This window comes from Crocuta crocuta, unplaced genomic scaffold (genome assembly GCF_008692635.1).
Source record: "Crocuta crocuta isolate KB4526 unplaced genomic scaffold, BGI_CrCroc_1.0 scaffold138, whole genome shotgun sequence".
Lineage (NCBI taxonomy): Eukaryota > Metazoa > Chordata > Mammalia > Carnivora > Hyaenidae > Crocuta > Crocuta crocuta.
Window position 1 is genome coordinate 2919275 of NW_027532585.1, and position 11833 is coordinate 2931107.

The following is an 11833-nucleotide window of genomic DNA, read 5'->3' on the forward strand; positions in this document are numbered from 1 at the left end:
CTCCGCGCCTGGCCGGGTGGCGGCGGCCTCCCTCCACCACGCAGGTCCCAGGAAGAGGAGCAGAGCAGCAGGAAACGCCGGGGCCGGGCGGCTCGCCGGGAGCAGCAGCGCGGCCCCGCATGGAGCCCAACGTGCGCTTCTGGATGACCCAACGCCAAGTACGGCCCGGGCCCGGCGCGGCTGGGGGCGGGGAGGTCCTGGGCCGAGTGAAGTCGCTGGCTGGAGTCGCCGCGGGCTGGCCCGATGACCTTGGGCAGGCCACGTGGTCGCACCAGCCGCCTTCCCACCGCAGACCCCGGGAGGGGACGAAAGGGAAACCGAAGCCTGCGGGAGGCCGACAGCCGGGGCTGTCACCGCGTGCCACCGCGACCCCAGGCCTGGCTAGCGAGGGTCGCCACAAGGTCACTTTACCCATCGTCCTGAGGAGTCAGGCCCCGCCTTGCAGGAGTCGGCCCTCTGCTTCCTAAGCTGTTGTTGAGCATCAGCTTGGAGAGAAACAGGTGCTCCCAGGACCCCCCCACCCCACCCCTTCCTAACCTTCTAGGCTCAGCCACTCCGATGACACAAGGTCTGTGGGCAGCTGTGGACAGGGAGTAGCGTGGGCCCCCCCTCCCGGCGGTGACTGGGTGGCGCTGTCCAATAGAAACACGATGGAAGCCATATATAGGTCATTAAAAATTTTCTAGCAGCCACATTCCAGAGGGTAACAAGAAGCAACAGAAATTAATTTTAACAGTATAGTGTATTTAGCCCAACAAATACAAAATATTAACATTTCAACACGTAATCAACGTAAAAATTATTGAGATATTTATAACCTTTTTTTACATCTTTGAAATCTGGTGTATATTTTAACACATAGACCATCTCAGTTTGGCCTGGCCGTATTTCAGAGCCACATGGGGCTAACTGGACAGTACAATTTTAGGGTGTTCTCTTTCAGCCTGGTTTTCTTAAGTGGGGAAGTTGAAAAGGGACAGGGAACTCAAGCTTTCCTGGCAGAGCCAGGACTGGAAGGCAAAACCATTGCAAAGTTGGTGGGGTTGGGGGGGTGGGAGCCAATCATGCTTCCTCTGCCCACATTTGAACTGAGCTGCCTTTATTGAGGCCTAGCTGGGGTGACGCGTTCTTTATGACTCCAGTTTAGAGTCTTAGAACAATGATAAGAGAGTAAAGAAAAAGCTGAGAACTTTCTAGATAATTGGTTGGAGGTCATTTGTGTGATGTGAACATAGATAGGCCCATTTGACCCCAGAGTCTGAGCTTTTAACCCTCGAGAGTAATTTGATATTGGAGTAGTTAAGAGCACATGCTGCTGGATTTGGGCCTGGCCGGGTTTTCCTGAGTCCGTGATGAGCTTTACCTCACCCGGAAAATGGGGGCGTTACAGGAATTGCAGTTAGAGGCTCTGTTAGGGTCGCAAAACTTATGTTCACCAAAAAAAACAAAAAACAAAAAACCGAACTTATGTTCACCGTTATGATTACCATATATCTTTTTTTTTTTCCTGCCACCATGAACCTCTCCGGTGCTCCTCTCCCTCTCCAGTCTTTTATTCAGAGATTTGTTCAGTGGACGGAATTATTGGATCATACAAATTTGTTCATTTCAATTGTGAGTATTTCCTTGTTTTCTGAGATAATGCCCTTCACATCTTATTCTGAAACGGGAAGACTGTGGGTCCCTTTTGAAAGCAGTGGAAACAGAATCCATGCATATTATCATGTGTTTCTTCCTTCAGAACGAGCTTGTTAGATTGGAAGGTGGGTAAGCAAATGACAGGTCATTCCAAGCTCTGGGCCAGCTGCTGGCGGTTCAAAAGGGATCAAAACAATCATCCCTGGTCATGGAGGACAGACTGGCAGAGGTGGTCACAGACCTTGACCTAGGGTTCTAAGGGAGGGGGAAGGCCAGAGGAAGGGGGCAGACAGGGAAGGTCAGATAGAAGGGACTGTAAGCAAAGCCCAGGGGAGGGAGCAGCTAGTCGGGTCAGTGCTGCAGCTTAAACAGGCAATTCCTGAAGGACCTTGTGTGTCATTCAGATGAGAGGAGTTTGCATTTAGCCTGCAGGGTCAGGTGGTGATGTGTTTCAGAAGGTCTCTTTGGTAGCCTTGTGGCAAGGGATCAGGGGGACCAGACTGGAGGTGAGGTGAGCTGTTCAGGGAATGGCTCAGCTGTCCCAGTAGAAGACCAGCATCTGAACCATGTGTGGCTTTGGGCTGAAGAGGAGGAGGTCCACAGGACACTCCCATCCTTGCACTCAAGATGTTCCATGCAGCCTTGTTTATTTATTTTTATGTTTATTATTTTCATTTTGTTAATGTTTTATTTAGTTTTGAGGGAGAGAGGGAGACGGAGTGTGAGCGGGGGAGGGGCAGCGGGAGAGGGAGACAGACTCCGAAGCAGGCTCCAGACTCTGAGCTGTCAGCACAGAGCCGGACGCGAGGTTCGTGAGATCGTGACCTGCGCTGAAGTCGGACACTTAACCAGCCGAGCAACCCAGGCGCCCCACAGCCTATTTATAATAGAGAAAAACAACCTGAATGCTCATCAGTAGGGAAACAGAGATATAATGTGGCCTATTCATACGGTGGAATGCTAATAGAAGTTGAAAGTGATGATCTAGTTATCGATGTATAATATTATGTGGAAACGCAAAGAATATGATGTTAAATGGAAAACATCTACGATGTTAAGTGGAGAAAGCAAGATGCGTACAGGACAACATTTATGCAGATTACAATATAAAGAACCAATACAGCATCTTTGTTTATGGATACATGTATTCATATTCGTAGAAGTATAAAAAAGTGGACTGGAAGTTAGTACCTTGAACTCATAATAGTGGTTCTCTCTGACAGAACAGGGAGACATGAGATTGCGGGCAATGGCTTTTTGGGGAAAAAGAAAAAACAAGAAAAATTGGAAACAAATATAACCGAAAGTTTACAGTTGTTAACTCTGGGGGAGGGGATTGGGAGTGTGACTCTCGAAGGCAAGCAGATAGATGATGGTGGCATTCACAGGGACAGCTGACATCAGAACGGGGAGGGAGGTGGCAGCACTGGTGGCTTGAGCTGCTGAAGCTGTCTGGGAGGCTGGAAGCTCTGGATCTGAGTGACACACGGGACTGTCCTCACGGACACTCTAAGGGAGTAGAGAACCTTGTCAGTGTGTCGCACTGAAATCAGATGTGAAGGAGCCTGTCTATCGATTGTTAGATAAATCTCGACAATGCTGAGAGCATGGCTTGATTATTTCTCCCTCTGATTATAGGAAAAAATAGAAAAATCAAGGCAACTATTGTTAACAAATGAAGATGCGTCCCTACGTGACTTGGAGGACCGAAGGGTATGTCTCCTGTGCCTGGTTCAAGGTTGGATGTGGTTGCCTTCAAGAGATTCTGCTTTGCGTGGTCTGAAATCAGGTGGCGTCTTGTCATAGTAAACACTGCCCAGGGGATCCGCTTTTTTAAAACTGGATTGGGTTTTTTTTTTTTCTTAATGTAGTTAGGATTCATTCTCGTAAACCAGATTGCTAGCAGAAGGAACTAGTATTAGGAGAAAAGAACATAGGGCTCCTCCTGTGCCCAGATATTAGTGGGGATTCTCTGTGGCTGATCCCTGGAGTCCCAAGGCAAACTCCAGAATTCAGGCAGGCCTCTGAAGACAGAATCTATTTCCCAGTAGAGGCAGTGGTCCAGGTCAGGATTACACTCCTGCCCAACGACCTTGCAGCAGATGGAGCTTTCCAGAGCCCACAGACATCAGTCCCGTGAGAAAAGCTCACATATTTAGTTAGGGTGTGTGTGTGTGTGTGTGTGTGTGTGTGTGTGTTTTAATGGACGTGATACAGCCTCTGGGCTCACAGCCTGACTCAGATGCAGGTGCCTTGGCTAATGGCATGGTGTGTTACCTTGCCTGCTCTTCTCTGGGCCAGGGGCAGGCTAGATTCAGGGACTCACCTGAAGGATAAGCTGTTGGCCTTGAGTCCTCTCCAAGCTAAGAGATTTAGGACTTTTTAATGTTCTGGCTGTTTTCTTTCTGTGAATCATCTCATTACTTATTATTAGTTCATTTGTTTGTTTGATTCATTAGACTCATTTATTTTGGCTTTTATTTATTTTTTTGATGTTTATTTATTTTTGAGGGAGAGAAAGACAAGAGTGTGAGAGGGAGAGGAATAGACAGAGATGGAGACACAGAGTCTGAAGCAGGCTCCAGGCTCTGAGCTGTCAGCACAGAGCCTGACGTGGGGCTCGAACTCAGGAACCACGAGATCATGACCTGAGCGGAAGTCGGATACTTACCCCACTGACCCACCCAGGCGCCCCTGATTCATCTATTTTGATTTATTCTGTCCATGTGGCATTGAACAGTTCTGGCCTCCACTCCCTAAAAGGCAGAGTAAAGGCGGCCTCAGAAATGGGACTGGAGAGATTTTTTTTTTCTTTTTCCCTGCCAATTCACCTTTAAAAGCTATTGCTTGTTTTTTCTTTTCTCTTTTTAGGTACAAGAAGCTTGGAAGAGAAGTCTTGTAAGTTTCAGCCCCTTGCTAATTTCTAGCCTGGTGCAATAACAAAACCAAGCATCAGACTGACCCTTGTGTTTGCTCTTGTGAAGTCAACAGTGCATCCTGACACCAGCAAACTGATCCCGGTTCCTTTTCGACCTGCAGGTGAGTGGATTCTAATTTTCACAAGTGGGTTGAGAAACCATGATTTGTAACAGTTAAAAAAAAAACTCTGCCTTATTTTTTTCTTTCCTAGAAGCATTTCCGACACTGAGTCTGGAAACCACAGCTTAAAAAGGATGTTTGAAGGGTCTAGGGGTCGATAGTGGAGAAGAGCGGGTTTGAGGCCCAGAGCTGCGTCCAGTGCTGTAGAAAGATCTGGAAGGTTGGGGGTGAGGGCACAGGCCTGAGTCTGAAACCTGCTTTGCTCTGTCATCTGCTATGAAATGAAGCCCATCATTTTACTGATGATGGTTCTAGAACTGGTAACTCATAAGTGTTTTGGATTCCATGTAGTATCTATCCTCTCTCTCATATCTTGACTATGATGAGGGGAATAAAACCCATGATCATACAGGGCCCTTTTAACCATAAATTCTGTTATAAACAATTCAGACTATAGTTAAATAAGTCATTAAAATGAATGAGGTAAATCCTACATGCTGTTGTGGAAGAGTGGGTCTCCAGGAACTAGCGTTAACGGGAAAAAAGACAAAATACAAAACAGTATATAGTCATCCTGTTGGTATGAATAAGTGCTGTGAGCGTGAGAGAGCACGAGCGAGTGTGGGAGTTTGCATCTCGCGAGGGAACTGCATTCTTGTCTCTCCTTTTAATGCTTCGCTTCTGACACCAGATGTACAGGCTTTTCCTACAGCCTTCAATTCTGTGACACCAGCCAGGGAGCCTGCAATTGTTGTTGTTTTTTTTTTTATGTTTATTTATTTTTGAGAGAGAGAACGAGCAGGGGAAGGGCAGAGAGAGAGAGAGAGAGAGGAGAATCCCAAGCAGTAGCCCCTTCTTACGACTTGTCTTCTCCTGAGTTTTTTATAATTCTAACAGGTTGTCTGTACTGTCAGAGCTATCAGCGCAGAGCCTGACACGGGGCTCAAACTCACCAACTGTGAGATCATGACTTGAGCCAAAATCATGAATCAGACGCTCAATGTACTGAGCCACCCAGGTGCCTGCAGTTCTAAGTCAGTTCCGACACTGTGGACCTGGAGACCACGACAGACCCCACAGGTTAAGGGCCCAGACCCACGAGACCACCCGCACCTCAGAGGCCAGCTGAAAGGCCAGGTTCTCACCTGTGCTTCTGACCAACCTGCGGTAAACTGGAGGTTCCCACGCGCAGTTCCCGGGGTTTGAAATTACTAGAATGGCTCACAGAGCTCAGGAAGACCGTTTCCTTACTAGATTAGCTGTTTATTACGAAAGGCTACAGCTCGGGAACAGATGGAAGACATGCTCCAGGCAAGGTGGGCTGGGGACGAGAGAGCTTCCGCACCCTCCCCAGGCCTCTCTGAGCCAGCACCCGCTGGGCCCTGTGGCTAGCCCCGCCTCCAGCCCCTTGCCCCTCCCCGGAGGTGGAGGTGAGTCCAACCTCACTGCACGCCCGCTGGTTCCCCTGGCAACCAGCCCCTCCTTGGGGGCCTTTCCAAAGTCACCATATTAACATAAACTCAGGTGAGCGGGACAGGGGCTTGTTGGGAGTAAAAAAAAAAAGACACTCATTTCTCCTTCACGGCTGTTCTCTTTGAGGAAATCCCAAGGGTATTACGGTCTCTGTGCTCAGAACAGGGACGAAGAGTAGATCCAGATTTCTTATTATAAATGACCGTATCACAGGGGCGCCTGGGTGGCTCAGTCAGTTAAGCATCCGACTTCGGCTCAGGTCATGATCTCATGGTTAGTGGGTTTGAGCCCCCCCCCCCCCTTCTGGCTCTGTGCTGACAGCTCAGAGCCTGGAGCCTGCTTCGGATTCTGTGTCACCCCTCTGTCTCTGCCCCTCCCCAGCTCATGCTCTATCTCTCAGTAATAAATGAATGTTAAAAAAAATATTTTTTTAAATAAATAAATGACCGAATCACAGATGTGCTAAGTTGGTGCGGAAGGTCGCACAGGTGCGGATTCACAGCGCTTGCCCTGAGTGAGAGGGCCTGGGAAGGCGGGAGGGCGCCTCGTTAGATCCTTGGGTGCTGTGCTGATTGACATACTTGCCATATGCACATAGTTATTATTAGGAAAAATGAAAGCATGGGCAAAGGGTGTCCTTTGGTGTCTGTGCCTTCAGAGCGCGGGAGCGGAGGTTCTCGGTGGGCGCGCCCCTTCCTGGCCTCCTGTCTCCGCCTGCCGCCAAGGCTGCTGCAGTCACTGACCCTCTTCTCTTCCTTCGCCAGCTCTCCTGCCTTTCACAGCACCCATGGTGAGTCAGCTGAGACCCCGGGTTTGGGAAGATGTCCATTCATCTCCTAACCTCCCCGGTTCATGTTCGCCAGCCCTGGAGCCCTGTCCCTCCACTGCCTGGTGGTTGTGGATTGCCTGACCCTTGTCTGCTATTCTTGTATTTTCACCCTGCCCCCCCCACGTATCCAGTCGGGCATCTGGGCCCCTTGAAGGTTCCCGTGTCACAAGGTCGTCCTTTCTTTGGATGCCTACTGTGCTCAGAGCACTGCAAGGTGGATGACATGCTCCCTGCTGCAAGCGCACATGAGTGTCCATGACCTTCTCTCCCTTACTCCCCCCCCCCCCATACAGGCCCTCTCCTGGGACCTGGCATTGCCCCTCCCCACCCCCCAGTGAGGCTGTCCCACCTTGACTCTCACAAGGTGCTTTCACAAAGTGACAGCATTCCGCCGTCACTTCTCCCACACCTGTCCTGTGTCTGCACCCCCTGGCAAGTGCATGCTTCTCAGCTGCTCTGCTGCAATGCCCGTCGTGGAGGCAAGGACCCCTGTGCGATTCCCGGGTGTCCTCAGTGTCCCGTAGGCGTCCCCCACTGCCCGGTCGCCTCCTGCATCTGCACCCTCCCCCCTTGTCCCAGCTCCTGGGGGGCTCAGTTCTGCACCCCCCACCCCGGGAAGTTCTTTGCCTCGGTGGCTCTACAAAACACTTAATACTTTGCTTTATTTTCTTAAAAGCTCTTTTTGTCGATGCTGTCAGTGAAAAATCTGAAGTCCCTGATTTTACCCCAGGTAACAACTGTTTCGATTTCATGATGACTGAATTCTGTTGTGCTCGAAACCAAGGTGTGATCGGCTTGCCTCCGTCTCTCTGCAGGTTTCCTTCTATACCTACATTACGGGGTTCAACATCATCAATGGAAACGCAAGTTATGTGAGTATTCCGAGGCCCAGGGGATATGCAGTTCTGTGTTACTTCTTTTGGAGTTTTGTTTGTTTGTTTTAATTATCCTTCCAGGGTAAAACTGTGGTATTTGCTAAGTATGTACTTTTGTTTTTTTCCTTAGAATCGTCGCCCACATGAGAGTCTATTACTAGGGACAGGAGTAATTGCTTCTTCATCCTTTTTTGGAGTGGGTATTTTAAAAATCTGTCACATCTTATTTATTCCTCAGGACGAAACAACATATTCTGAATGACAAATTTATGTTTCAACTCAAACTATTTGTTTTAATTTTCATTTTTTAATTCAAAAAAAATTTTTTTTAGAGAGAGAGAGTGCGTGTGCCAGCAGGGTAGGGGCAGAGAGAGAGGGAGAGAGAATCCCAAGCAGGCTCCGTGCTCAACATGGGGCCCGACATGGGGCTCAATCCTGTGGCCCTGGGATCATGACCTGAGCCGAAATCGAGGCGGACACCCAACCGACTGAGCCACCCAGGCACCCCCTCGATTCAAACAACTTAGAAAGTATGACTAAGACATAAGAAAGGAAATGGTCACCTGTAATCCTGCCCCCCCACCCCCCAGATAAGCATACGGGTATCTCAAGTTTCTAGGCATAAACTCAGTACTCTTACCTTTTAAAAAAATTTATTTAGGCTAGATAAACATGTTGTACACATCGCATATTGCTTTGGATGTCAGGGTACTGTGATGGTTAAAAATGCAGATGCTAGGGGCACCTGGGTGGCTTAGTCGGTTGAGCGTCCGACTTTCGCTTGGGTCATGATCTCACGGTTCATGGGTTCGAGCCCCGCGTCGGGCTCTGTGCTGACTGCCAGCTCAGAGCCTGGAGCCTGTTTCAGTCTGTGACTCCCTCTCTCTCTGACCCTCCCCTGCTCACGCTGTCTCTCTCTCTATCCTAGAAATAAATAAAAATATTAAAAAAAAAAAAATGCAGATGCTAGAGTCAGATAAGCCTGGGTTGGTATCCTGGCTCCAATTCTTAGTAGCTCAGTGATACTGGACAAGTTATGTAACCTCCCTAAGCCTCCGTGTGTTCCGCTGATGATCAGAAGAACACCTCAGCATCGCATGAATCAAAAAAACACACGGGGAGCATTTGCAATGGCCTGACCTGGGCCAGGAACTAGGCTGTTGAGTATGTTCCGGGGATTTTTTGGCCCCAGGCAATAATGATTTTTCTCTCTTGTTTTCCTAGTTACTCCCTCGTTTGCTCCAGATGCGACTGAATAACACGTTATTGAAAAAAGCCCTTCCCGTCATCATTCTGAGTAAGCAGGAAGCGTGCAGTCTTTGTGGTCTTTCAGCCTTCCTTCGTCTTTGGGGACAGCCAGCTCCCTTGGCCACATTGTGACTGATGACAGCTGCTGTCTGTAGCTTTCCGGGGCCCCCCCCAGCCCGGGCCAAATTAGGTCCTTGGTTTGAGAGGTGACACTTGCTCTGTAGGTATCCTCCCCATTGTCAAAAGATGAACACAAATTACATTTTCAAGGGTGTGCAAGCCCTGTGAGTGTATTATTTCACTCAATCCTGACAAAAAAAGGATGGGTAGCTGTATCGTTAGTCCATTTATAGAAGAGGAGGCTGAGGCCTCTTCTTTTTTTTTTTTTTTTTTAATTTTTTAAAATGTTTTATTTACTTCTGAGAGAGAGACAGAGACAGAGACAGAGACAGTGTGAGCAGGGGAGGGTCAGAGAGAACCGGAAGCAGGCTCCAGGCTCTGAGCTAGCTGTCAGCACAGAGCCTGACGCAGGGCTCGAACCCATGAACCATGAGATCATGACCTGAGCCAAAGTCAGACGCTTAACTGACTGAGCCACCCAGGCGCCCCTGGGTCCTCTTCTTACAGAAGGAGGGGAACATTAAGTAACTGTCCGGGGTCACACAGGGAGTAGGTGGCAGTATAGGGGACCCCAGCCTGGTGGGCAGACTCCAGTGGGAGCAACGGAGACATTAAGCGTTTTAAGTGCCAGCCTGCAGATTCCCTAGTTCACACTCCATATTTGACTCTGGAAATTCTACTAACGGTTTGAAGAGTTGGTGGAATGACGTCAGCGGTAAAATTTGGGGAAATGTCATAGAAACCTGATCAGACCAGCTAAAGCAAAGAAGGGAGGTGTATTTCAAGGACCCCGGGGTTTCTCCTGGAATCCTCCTGGGGAGCTGGGCCGGACTTTCAGGGGTGCTGAAACCCGGTGCTGGCTCATGGGCAGGACCCATGACTGGGAAGCCAGCATTTCTGTCCCAGCTCCACCGCCCCAGGACAGAGCTGGGCTGGCCAGGTGACCGCCTGAGGGCGGGGGAGCATAGCCATCAGAAAAAGAGGCTTGACACCAGAAAAGGTGTTCTTCACTGGACCAAACTCACCGTCTGCTGTGCATTCTCCTGTCTACGTCCACAGCCTACATCAGTGCCATGAATGTTGTTGCAGCCCGAAGTCTTGAGCCCATTCGAGGGATTGAAGTCATGGACAAGGAAGGCAATGTCGTGGGCTATTCCAGAAAAGCCGGCGCAAAGGTAAGAGACACAATGGAGCCTTAGCTGGTTTGCCTCTTGGGTGGATGATTGAGTTTGCTATTTGAGAAACAGAAACTGGTACCCAAGCCCTATCTCCCTTTCACCTTTCCTAATCATGTTTTCCCTCTTGCAGACAGCGGTTCTCCATCGTGCACTGTGAGGTTTACAATGATGTTTCCATTTTGCATCACTGATGTGCAATTAGTCTGGGTTCTCCAGAGAAACAGAACCAGTAGTGTGTGTGTGTGTGTGTGTGTGTGTGTGTGTGTGTGTGTGTGTGTGTATGTATTTTAAGTAACAGGCTGATTCCATTGTAGGGCTCATAGGTTGGTCAAGTGTAGACCAGATCGACAGGCTGGAAACCAGGGAGCCGGTGCTGTGGTCTTGAGGCAGAATTTCTTCTTTGGGGGGCACCTGGGTGGCTCAGTTGGTTAAGTGTCCGACTTCAGCCTAAATTTAAGCAGTTATACAGCTATCCCCGCAGTCTAGAGCATTCTCATCGTAAAAATCTCCCTTGTGCCCATTGAGTCAGTCTCTTCTCCCACCCTGGGCCCCAGAGAAACACTGATCTGCTTTATGTCTTCATGGTTTTGTCTTTAAGAAATCTCACGGATATTTGGGTTGTGTCCAGTTTGGGGCTGTCATGCATAAGGCTGCTCTCAACTTTCGCTCAAGTCCTTATGTAGAGGGACACCTGTCTGCATCTGCCTTCAGGGGCTCCCTTTACCTGCAGGGCGTTAGGGCTGCCGCGAATGGTTTGCTCAGAAGAATGAGAGCAGGTGTCTTTTATTTTTAAGAGCCAGAGTGAGCAAACCTGGGGGAGAGGGACAGACAGGAAGAGGGAGAGGGAGAATTCCAAGCAGGCTCCACGCTCAGTCCAGAGCCCAACGTGGGGCTCGATCCCACGACCCTGGGATCATGACCCCAGCTGAAATAGAGTCAGTATGCCCAACCGATTGAGCATTCCCCCTCCCCCCCCACCATGCCCTGAGAGCAAGTGTTTAATCCATGAGCTGCTCCTTGGCTCCTCATGCCCTCCAGGTGCCGTGTGAGGCTCCGCACAGCCATGCCCTTGGCCTTAGCCTCCCTTCCCCCCAGGAGCCAGGAGCTCTCAGCCTCCCAGGGGAGGCAGCCTCAGGCCCTGCTGTCAGGGTGTCTAGTCTGTCTGTCCAGGAGGAGCTTCATTTTTGCATGAAGGCCAACTTACGGTAAAAGATTGAAGGTCTGCTTTAAAAAAAAAGAAAAAGAAAAAAAGAAAAAAAATTTACTGGGGCACCTGGTGGCTCAGTCGGTTGAGGCTTGATTTTGGCTCAGGTCATGATCCCAGAATCGTGGGATCGAGCCTGCATGAGGCTCTGAGCTGAGCATGAAGCCTGCTTACGATTCTCTTTCTTTCTCTCTCTCTCTCTCTCTCTCTCTCTCTCTCTCTCTCTCTC

The 11833-nt window shown here is 49.4% G+C and overlaps 1 protein-coding gene across 2 annotated transcripts in view; it reads left to right on the top strand.

Moving 5' to 3' along the window:
• Positions 1–6: 6 nt before the first annotated feature.
• Positions 7–11833, top strand: part of SFXN4 (sideroflexin 4) — a 20460-nt gene continuing 8633 nt past the window's right edge. Inside the window, exons 1-11 of one of the 2 annotated variants that reach the window (XM_077779510.1) lie at positions 7–158; positions 1549–1614; positions 3277–3351; positions 4510–4536; positions 4623–4677; positions 6915–6940; positions 7656–7709; positions 7795–7851; positions 7985–8050; positions 9079–9151; positions 10282–10397. In XM_077779510.1, the coding sequence (XP_077635636.1) occupies positions 120–158; positions 1549–1614; positions 3277–3351; positions 4510–4536; positions 4623–4677; positions 6915–6940; positions 7656–7709; positions 7795–7851; positions 7985–8050; positions 9079–9151; positions 10282–10397 (654 nt within the window). In that variant the 5' untranslated portion in view covers positions 7–119. The remainder of the gene's footprint in view (positions 159–1548; positions 1615–3276; positions 3352–4509; positions 4537–4622; positions 4678–6914; positions 6941–7655; positions 7710–7794; positions 7852–7984; positions 8051–9078; positions 9152–10281; positions 10398–11833) is intronic. The other variant, XM_077779511.1, reaches the window with a different exon arrangement.